This window comes from Orcinus orca, chromosome 14 (genome assembly GCF_937001465.1).
Source record: "Orcinus orca chromosome 14, mOrcOrc1.1, whole genome shotgun sequence".
NCBI lineage: Eukaryota > Metazoa > Chordata > Mammalia > Artiodactyla > Delphinidae > Orcinus > Orcinus orca.
The window spans coordinates 81,816,598-81,827,176 of record NC_064572.1 but is presented as its reverse complement, the minus strand read 5'-3'; the positions used below and the strand labels follow the sequence as shown (position 1 = coordinate 81,827,176).

General features: G+C 56.9%; 2 protein-coding genes across 3 annotated transcripts in view; both read right to left on the bottom strand.

Annotated features, from left to right (window-relative positions):
* The window catches only part of PSTK (phosphoseryl-tRNA kinase), a 329,297-nt gene that overhangs the window by 180,212 nt on the left and 138,506 nt on the right, over positions 1-10,579 (bottom strand). The window lies entirely within an intron of this gene.
* On the bottom strand, positions 2,472-5,160 carry HMX2 (H6 family homeobox 2). 2 transcript variants are annotated; one of them, XM_004265740.3, is made up of 2 exons: positions 4,278-4,597; positions 2,472-3,311 (listed from the first exon to the last, which is right to left on the bottom strand). In XM_004265740.3, exons 1-2 carry the CDS (start codon positions 4,543-4,545, stop codon positions 2,755-2,757), a joined length of 825 nt encoding a protein of 274 aa, XP_004265788.1. In that variant the 5' UTR covers positions 4,546-4,597; the 3' UTR covers positions 2,472-2,754. The 2 variants fall into 2 exon arrangements, 1 of the variants encoding a protein (XP_004265788.1); XR_007471219.1 differs by lacking the exon at positions 4,278-4,597 and adding an exon at positions 5,043-5,160 and having other exon boundaries at positions 3,277-3,311.

The window sequence follows — 10,579 nt, the reverse complement described above, 5'->3', positions numbered from 1 at the left end:
ATGGCTAGGTTAAGAATTTTAAAGTGCAGTGCCTTGCCTCCATTCTAATTTTGGCTAAATAATTTTATCTCCAAATAATTTTATTTGGTTCCCTCTCCCAGTTGTTTATTTAATTCTACTAGTGTTTCGAGATTCTGAGCATGAATTACCCACTAATAAAATCTAAGCGTATTTCATTAACCAGTGTGTGTATGATTCAGGTCCCTCTGGGCAGGCAGTTGCAGCCGGACTCGATTTGAGTTTTAAGAAACGTCAATCTTTTAAATCCAGTTTAGAGCCTGAAAGGAGGCTGATGATTTTGCTGCTTATTCAAATGAATTGATAGTCTTGAGATAGGAAACCTGGCCACAGTGGAGTCTTGAACATTTCAAATCCACATGCAAAGCCATGTGTGTGTGTGTGTGTGTGTGTGTGTGTGTGTACTTAGTTACCTATGAGAAAGAGGAATTCCTAGAAACTAATCACACTGTTGGATCACCTTTGACTACTAATTTCTGAATTAGTAAAAAAAGTGAAGTGCCCGCTATATGACAAACTGGAAAATGATCATCCCTAAAATCTTAAGGGCAAAAACCACTCTGCCATTAACTGCCTACAGGAAACAACTTCCTATGAAGGAAGTAAGCCCAAGAAGGATATAGTGACCCAATACTGTAATGTAATCTATTGAAGTGCAGACAAAAATGATATGGGTGAAATATTCCTATTCAAGTAGTTCCTTGAAGGCAGTTCCGTTATTTCTGCATGGAATATTCAAATAGCAGCTTGAGAGGAAAGAAAAATTTAAAGCAGGTTTCTGGAAAGAGAAAACTTCATTGAAATATGCGTACCAAATAAATCAGAAAAAAACAGATCCAGTGTCAGTTCTGTTTTCTCTCTCTGACTAGCCAATATCTAGCATAGTTTTCAGCAAGTACTAGGGCTCAGTAAATATTTATTGAATTGAACTCAGTTGAAATGAAATAAATGCAATTGACCTCACAGCACTGGCAGATGTGTTCTTGAATTTTATGAAATCTAACATAAAAAAATATGACCTCACAAATGGACAAGACACCAGGCATTTAAGACATGACACTGCGGGTCACATAGACGGGTAACAGATATCCTGCATACTTTCATAAAATGCAGATAATTTCGATGCCTCTCGGCTCAAACAGACAGGTCTATCACGCAAATATTCCCCCTCTAGAGGATGGGATCCGGGCTCCGCGCTGCCGACTCCCGACACCTTTGCAGCGGCTAAGGAGTAGCCCGGGGCTGGAGGCAGGAGGACCCGGGAGCTCGCCCCACGTGACACCGAACCATCAGCATCCTCAAAGCTCAGGCAATTTTTTTTTCTGACGTTTTACAAGGAACAGGTGGCTGCGATCTAACACTGCGAGACTGCGATTTGCATGACACTCGGCACGCGTCTGTCCTCTCGGTGCCGCGCCCGCCCAGCCAGGGTGAGGCAGCAGGTGCTGGGGCGCCGAGGTCCGTGGGCGCGCAAACCGCGCACCAAGGTTCCATTCAGTGCCCGCTGCCACGTGCTCGCCCGCGACCCGGCCCCTTAGCCACGCACAAGGCAAACTATAAACAACAACAACAAAACAGTGTGGGGAGGAGCCTTTGCCTCCCGCGCTTTCTTTGCCTAGTCGGGCCTCATCCCTCTTCAGCCGAAGTGCTGCCTTTCCGCGACCTGTTCCCGCACCGCGCGGCTCGGAAACTGTGAGCGCGCCAGGCTGGGGGACGAGCAAACCGGGCTCTATACCTGATCCAGGCAGCGCCGCCCCACCTGCCCTGTGCCCTCGGAGAGGAGGCTCCTGTCACAGGTTGGACCACGACGCACGACGCCCTGCTGCCGTCAACCCCGAGGCGCTCCCAGGGCTGGAAAGAAGCTCGTTCCGGGAGGCAACTGCTTCGGCAGTGAAGCCTGCCGCCCCCCGTCTGTACCTCTCCGCGCGGGCTCCAGAGTTGGGTTCCCGCCGAGGTGAGCCTCCGCCGCGCGGAGACTACGGGCACCAGCTAGTGGAAAAGGGTGCGCCTCCAGCCCACGTGCCGCCTCGGCGGGGCCAAGGTCCCAACCTTTAACCTCTGACCCCCGCCCCACCTTCCACGGGGCTCGAGCCAGACCTCTTCTGACGCCCGCCTGCAAGCTCTTCCATGGAAAAGCGAGAACACCTGCGCGTTAGTACGCCGAACAATCAGTTCCACCAAAGTTAGCAACGATGCTTAAAATGTTTTATTTTTTTCTTTTTAAAAATATTTACAGATCTGAAATCTCCCCCCCCCTTTCTCCCCTACCCATCCTCGGGACAAGGGAAACGAAAAGAGGAGTCGAGATCATTGTTCGAAGCCCCCAAGGGCTGGCTTGGCCAGCCGTGTGTGCGTGTACATATATACAGGTGTATATATGGGGGAGAAGAATGTACCTGGTCTGGTGTTTCACTGCTTTTTTTTTTCCTACCGATCAATATCGATCTGGCCGAAACTCCCTTTCCCACCACCACCGTAGAACATCCCCTCGAACATGGTTTTCAAAACGTATTGGTTTGTTTGGGGTAGAAAGCAGATGATCTGGCTGGAGGAATGCCGATAAATACGAGAAACAATCAAAACAAAAAGTAGGGCAGAGGCCATAAATAAGAGGTAACGAATACACATGGTGTATCTCGTAATATTTCTGGAAACGCGCAGCCCTGGCTCCGGAGTGGGGGCAGCCCGCGCCAGGCTGGCGGGGAGCGGGCGGGCGGCGCGGGGTCGGCGGGCCGCTCAGTAGTCGAGCTTGCTGTAGAGGTTGTAGAGAGGTAAGGACGAGAGGTTGCTGCCCGGGTAGTAGAGCGGCGCGGGGAAGGCGAGCGAGCGTGGCACCGGCACGCGCAGCAGCGAGCTGTCCCGGAACACCAGCGGCATTCCCACCAGAGTCTGCGCCGACGCGTGCGCCATGTTGGCCGCCTCCAGCTCCGCGGAGAGCTGCCGCTTCCACTTGTTGCGGCGGTTCTGGAACCAAGTCTTGACCTGGGTCTCGGTGAGCTGCAGGCTGGAGGCAAGGCAGGCGCGCTCCGAGCTGCTCAGGTAGCGCTTCATGTCGAAGGTGGACTCGAGCTGGTACACCTGGCTGCGCGAGAAGACCGTGCGCGTCTTCTTCTTGGCCGCGCCCGCCTGCCTCTCGGCGCCGCCGCCGTCCCGCGGCCGCTCGGGCCCCGGCGACGGCGAGCCCGCGGGCAAGAGCCTCTCTTTCTCTTCCTTAAAGTCTGGGTGCGAAGAAGAAAGGAAAGGCGTGCGCTCCGAGCTCGCCGGCCCCGCGCCTCCGCTGCCCTTGGGGGTACCTGGGGAGTGAGAACAAAGAGGAAGGCCATGGAGTTGGGAAGCCTCAAAGACCCCCAGCTCTCGCCGGAACCAGGGAGTTGGCAGGCGCCTGCAGCCTTGGTCCCATCTTCCTTGGTCCCCACCCCCATCCTCTTCTCTCCCTCTCGCTGAAACCCAAAGCCCGGCACCCGCCTTTTGAAAAGCAACAGGACAGGGATCCAGCTACTTCGAGTCTGGGGTCTCTGTGCTCCCAGCTTCGTGAAAGGACGTGTGGCAACAGGGGGAGGAGATCTGGAGGGGGGGACATTAGCATCATTTTAAAAGATGATTTTGCCTTGTAACTGAACTGGAAGAGTTCCCTGAGCTTTATAGTGTGGCATCCTTTCACGGGCCGTTTGTTCTGAAATCACGCTAAGGACTAACGCGGGGCTCCCCTTGGTCAGATGTTGTAAAGAGGAACCATCTACGAAAGGCACCATTGTCAATCATCTTGGAGTGCTAATCATTCCGAGGAGGAGGAGGAGGAGGAGAGAGAGAGAGAGAGAGAGAGAGAGAGAGAGGCAGAGGTCGAGAGAGCGGAAGAGAGAGAGAAGAAAAAGACGCTGAAAGAGATTGCGGTAGAGAAGGACCGACCGCTCACAGCCGACTTCCAGACCTCGTGTGCAGAAAGTATACGATATGCAAAGGGGATATTGAGGGCACAGCCATGCGTGCGGCAGGCCCTGTGCCCAACCCACTATGGTACACTCTCCCTCCAACCCAACCTTCCCCAAAACCGCGCCGCGCCACATCTGTGCTCCCGGTTTCTTCCCGAGCGCCCGCCGGGCGGAGGAGTCAGCACAGAGCGCGCGTCTCCTCCCCTCGGCGCTGCACCCCGCGCGGCCGCGGCTCTGGCCAGGCGAGGGCGGGGGGGACGCGAGAGCCCCCGCACAGCTTCCCTCCCCTAGAGCTTGCTCGCTGCTGACCCAGGGGCGTGCGATCCTTACCCAGGCAAGGAAAGGGGATGGGGGGGTGGTGCTTGGGGCCGGGCTCCTTGGGGCCGTGCGGGTCTGGGCAGAAGCAGGCGGGTGCCTTCCAGCCTTCGTCCGGCTCCTCCTCCTCCGAGGACACGGACAGGCTGCGCTTCCTGGCCGGCCAGCCGGCGGGCTCCCGTGGCGCCTCCGAGGGGCCCCCGCCCAGGATGGACTGAATGGTGAAGCTGGAGACGCCGCCGGCCGCCGGACACCCCTTGCCCGCATCTTCCTTGCTTCCCATCCTGGGTTCATAAGAAATCGGAGGAAACCAAGAACTCCCTTTAGAGATGATCTGGGTGGAAGGTGGTGCAGGCAGGCAGGCAGGCAGGCAGGCAGGCGGAGGGGGTGGGGGGAGGGGGGAGGGGAGCCGGGGGAGGGGGGAGGGGAGCCAGGGGGAGGGGGCGGCGAAGCTGGCGAGGCGTCCCCTACGCGCGGGGGACACGCGGGCACCGGACGGCTGCGCTGGGGTCCGTGCCCGCCCGGCTTTAGGTGCGGCCGCCCAGCCCCGGCGCGAATGCCCCTTCCTTGCCCGCCAGCTCGCCGAGTCCCCGGCGGCGCAGAGGTGGCGCGGCCTCATTTGCATAGAGGTTACTCAGACGCGGCCAATCGCAGCGCCGCCGAGCGGCCCCGGAAAATTTCAAAAAAGCCCAGGCCCCGCATGCAGCGCCTGTGCTCCCAGGAGCGCGCAAAGAGCCAGCCTGGACCGAAAGCAACATAGATTCCAGCCCAAGTTCCTACCCTGTGTGGCGACACTGATCGCTCGGACCCCTGCCCTCTCGAGAGGTAGGGGCAGTTCGGGGCTCAGCTGGAGTGACCCGACGCCTCCCATAGGCGACGGGTCCTCGAACCCTCAGAGGGGCTCACAGGCTGTTCCACGACCCTCCCCAAACTCACTCCTTCTCGCCTGGGCAGGCCAGCAGGGCTGGCACCCCGCAGACCGCTGCGCCCGGCGCAGGAGGCCGGGGGGCGGGGGATTTAGGAGCGTGCGCATAGGAACTGATGCTCTTTCCGGGAGCTTACCGGGGAGGCCTGGGAGCAGACAACTTGGGCCCTTCCCCGCCTACAGACCCCACCCCTGTCACAGGCCCAACGGGGCTGCAAGATCGTTGGGGGTGCGGGAGGGAAGCCCTAGATCTTGTTTCAAGAGATTCGGGTTCAAGTCCCAGCACCCTCATTTCCATGCTGCGTGAACTTGGACAAGTGAAATCCCAGTCAGAGCCTCACTGCCCTCCTAGGTGATATGAACTTCTCATTAATATCTCCCCTTCACCTGTTTCGAGGATGGCTTTAGGTAGGAATGAAAAAGCACTGGAAAGCCTAGAATCACTAGGAGCTCATTGTAGGTCCTCTGTAAACCTTTGTAAACAGCCCAAAGCTTGGCCTCCTCTTCCATAAGTGACTCTCACTTTTAGGCAATATTGGAGGTGAGGGAATTGCTGCAAAAAGAGAAGCGCTTTGCTCCAGGAAAGGAGAGAAGGAGGTGAGGATAGCGACATGGTTTTAGAATTAGACAAAGTGTATTCAAATGGCTAGGTGACCTTGGACAGGATACTTAAACTTTCTGAGCCTCGGTTTCCTCATTCCTAAAATTGGGGGGAGAAGCAACGATTACCTCGCAGAAGCTGTATGAGGTCAAAGTGCGTAACTCTGAGCACAGCTTGCGGTGGGCGCTCAATTAACCATATTTCCCTACCTCATCCTCACGGCCCCCTCAAAGCCCTGACTCTTGTTCTTTTAATTCCCAGATCAGCTGGTACTGGATGTGGAACCAGTCCGGCGCAGGCAAAATGTTTCGGGGGCACAGCTGTCTACACAAGCGTCGAAGAACCGAAGGTGGAAGCAAGGCTCCAGGGCGCTCAGGCAACCCCACCCCCTGGGTCTGAGGCCTCGAGACCGCTCGACCAAATGATCCCTGGAGCCCTGACCCTAGGGTGCCCCCCAAATGCAGCCAAGGGTGAGAGGAGACTCTGGAATCAGTCCCTACAAATGTCCAGACTCTGCATCATGACGGTGCAGTTCCCTCCTCGCCCGCACCGCGCCCGGGTTATTGAGCAAAGCGCTTATAATATCATTAGCCGCGGTGAGTTACCGACTGCAGCCTTACCCGTGGCAGAACCTCTCCCTACTTAACTCCTCCAAGGGCTCGTTAATGGGCTAATTGATTAGGAGTCGGCGGCGCAACCGGGGCAGAGGCAGGCAAGGGGGCGGGGCGGGGGGGCAGAGGCTGTGCGCCACGGCCCGGGAGGCCCGCGAGGGGCAGGTGCCGGCCTCCGTCACCGCATTAACCTCTTCAGGGCTCGGCGGCGGGGTCGAGACACATTACAAATGGTCAGCTTTAATCATGGTGTCAGCTCATTAACCCGGAAGGACCCGGTGCTGAAATACAATTTGTGCGTCCCCCTCTGCGGGGCCGCGGCGCAGGCTCCCGGGCCACGTCACAGCCCGTCCCGCGCGCTCCCGCACGGTTGGGGGGTAGAATGGAGCATCCTGAAAACAAACACCCGACTCTCACCCGCCTGCGACCTCTTCGCCTCCCGCAAGCACCCTGAGTGGGAGCTGTCTCCCGGCCCGCGCTGAAGCCACCCGGCGGGAGATTGGCGGACCGGACGAGCTGAGCCTGTCCTCCACTGGGGACGAAAGAGGATTTGGGGTAAGGGGAGGGCATTGATTGAACCCTTCTGAGCTAGCAAATACTTGGTGCCGGCAACCTGGAATATTCTGAGAGCATCCTAACATTCTTCACTTTAATCCTCACGGCAAACCTGTGGTGCAGATCTGTACCCCCCCCAATGTACAGGTGGAGAAACTGAGGCTCAGAAAAAAAAAAAAAAGCCCAAGCAGGGTAAGAAAGATTGAAGCCCGAGGTTGTTCCACTGCCAATACAGGACTCTTTGGAAGGGGCGAGGGGCGGGGCGTGCATTGGCCTTGAGCTTGGGAGTGGCTGCGGGGTAGACTGTGAGGACCCCCGCCATCTCGGGACCGCGGGGCACATGTTTGGGTGGAGTCAAGGGCCCACAGGGTTGGCCTCAGCCAGAGCAGTGACCAAGTGAGGCAGCAGCTGGGGCTCCGGGATGGGCCTCGGAGAAGCAGCTCCCAGACCCGGGAACGGCGAGGGACTGGGGAGCTGACCTGTGCGGCCTCCTCCACCCCGGCACCCTGTGCACCTTTAGATGCGAACGCCTGAAGCCTCACGCACGCGCTTGCATAAACACTTCCACAGTCACACACAGTCAGCAAACGTTCACTGAGCTCCGACTAGTGTGTGCCTCACACTGACACACTGTAAACTGAGCCGGGGAAGTGGTGCTGCTGGCGCAGGACGGAGGCAGGGAGGCTGTGGCGGAGACCAGGCAGACTCCCCTCTCCTCCAGTCTCTTCAACTGGGCACCTGCAGGATCTCCCCCACCTCGGGCAGACAGCAGTCCCAGGGCAGGGGCCAGAGAGCCAAGACACGATCTTCCCGCCGTCCCTTCAGGGCATTTGGGGGGGGGGTCCCTAAGACTTCACGGCGAGTGCAGAGGCCCACACGCCCTCTCCTGGGCTCAACGCAGCTGCCAAACGCACTCCCAGGAACCTTAAGCTTCAGGAACCACCACCCACAGACACCCCATCTCTCTGCCCTCAAGTGTGGCAATTCTTCAACTCAGTCTCACCTCCCACCCCACCCTCCAAGCCTCCGGATAGCTGCGCCCCGCCCTACTCCAGTCAGATCAACAACCCCTACCCAGGAGGAAGGCCCCTCATCATCTTTGGGATGCTCCCCGCCCTTCCTAGGAATTAGGCATAAACGGGTTCCAAGAAATGATAAACTTTCCGAGACTGAAAAGACGCTTAAAGTTTAGGTCCCGAGATTATGCCACTGCTCGATATTAAAGCGGCCCAGAGCAAACTTGCCGAGGAGCGTAATAAAAATTGATCCTCTCTTCTCTGCGGCAGTTGGGAAATAGGCTGGCTGAGCCGGGTAATAGTAGAAGAAGGCTCCCTCCGAAATGACAGATGAAGTCATAAACAAGTTTGATCTTGGAATCAAGCTTCGATAAATATTAAACACAGGCTGACCCCCCCTTTACGCGAGTGGATTATGATATATGGCGCGTCCAAACTTTAAAATAAGGAAATACCAGAGAAAATGATCTCAATAAATTTTCTAAGTATAAACGTTGATTATGTTTCGATTTTCATTCAAGGGCCTCTGCTGTTCGTTCTTTGGTGCAAATGACATCTCGCAATAGGCTTTTGGGGAAAAGGGCTCCCTATTTGAAAAAGAGAGCCCCAGAGGTGTACAATTTATGTAATCTGCGGCTGGAAAATGAATTGTGTAATTTATTGGAAAACAGAAAGTCGTGAAGATTGGATCAGCATAGCCGAGTCCCAACACCCCCCTCCCCACATCCATCAAGTTCCAATTAACAGCCTAACCAGAGAGCTTTAATGGGTTTCCAATCTAGTGGCCTGATAGACTCATCAATTCCTCTGGGAGAAATTAAGAAAATCGACCGCCCCTTGGCGACGCAGTGTCATTCCTTTCTGCAACTATATGTCAAATTAAAAACACAATTAAAATTTAAACTGTTTCAATCAAAGGGTGCCCTGCAACCTATGTTTCACTTAATAGAACTTTGATGAAAATCTGATGCGTGCACTCCATCACCAAGGGGGGCGAGGGCGGCGAAGGAGCTCACGAGAGAAGGGGATTCTTTCTATTTCTTTAAGACTTTAGCGCTCCGGTGAGGCACACCAGGTGACTCCACCTCGTCGCTCCTGACTAAATGATGGGCGCAACTCTCTGTCGGCGTGCTCTCGCTCGCTCGCGCTACACCTCTCCCCCAACTCTTTTTCCTCTCCGTCCACTGCAACCAGAAGGGATCCTTTTGGAACCCGGGCGACAGAGATTTGGGCCAGTTTCGCCGCGAAGACGCATCGGCTGGAGCAGCAGCCAAGAAGCGACCTGGGCGAGTACAAGGGCTCATCTCCTGGGAACTGTCCGAGGATGCACGCTGCTTCCAGCGATCTCTTGTCTCTTGTCTCGGGAATTGCCCGGACACACGGTTGAAGTGCTACGGGATCCTGGAGGCAGAATGGTGGGGGGAAAGCCCTGGCGGATAACTGGACCCCAGCTGCGCTGCTGTCTGAGATCGGATTCCTCAGAAGCTGTGCCTCCCCACCCGATAAGCCTCCAGGGTACTTCCGCAGGAGAAGCAAGCTCGGGAACAGGCGCGTCCGAAATCTCAACTCAAGATCCGGGTCCGAGTAACTAGGCAGGGCTCCAAAGGATAGCAGGCCCACTTATCTTTACAGCCCTTTTCTCCCTTCCGCCATCCACCCACAGCACCCCTCCCCGACTATTTGTGAGGTCAAAGGGTAAACATTCGCCCTGCACACCCAGACGGGCGCACGTGCACACAAAGGCGTGCACACCGCGATTTGCGTACGCCCAGACGCGCGGATCGCTCGCACCCACAAGGCAGAGACTGCCTGCAGGCTGGGCGGGAGGGGATGGGCAGAGAGTGGGCGGCAAGCTGCGAGGAGGGGCGGAGGAGTGCCTCTGCCTGGCCCGGTGTAAGTGCCTGGGCGGGCGACGTCCCAGGGGCTTCCCCGGCTGTGCTCTGGACCCCGAGTGGGGATTTCTATGGGGCTTATGGTTTTTGCACCCTGACCCCGTCGCGGTGACCCAGTAGAGTGGTCTTTTCCTAGCCGCTTTGCGTTCTAAGTTTGGATCGCTGAGGGGAAGAAGCCTCCTGGAAGGGTCACAGGACTCGGGGCGTGGACAAGCGCGAGGGGTGGGGCAAAATGGAGCCTTGGAGGCGGGCAGGGCGGTGCTCAGCAACTTCTCCGGTCCCCGCAGGGCCTTTCCAGGGAAGTCCAGGTGCCCCGCGCGCGCAGAGGAGTAGAAGCTGGAGTGCTTGGCCCGGGCCCAGGCAGCCCTACGACGCCAGCTCTCGCCAAAGCTCCCGAAAGTCGAAGGCTGTGCAGCCCTCTAGGCCCCCACTGCTCTGACCCCAGCTCCCATCGCCCGGGCTGCGGCTGACCCAGCGAGCTCTTGCAGACGAGAAAGCGAACCCCACCGACCTTCGTACCTCCCCCTCCTTCTCCCCGCCCCACCCTCCAGCGCGCACTCTGGGGCTCTGGCGTGCCAGGGGACGTCCTGGCTCAGAATGAAGGCCCAGTGGCGGGGGTGGGGCCGTTTATATCTGTCTTGCTCTTGTTTGATGTACACACACCCGCTCTATTTACTACCAAATAAAAGAAATACATCTGTGTTGCCAACAGAAACA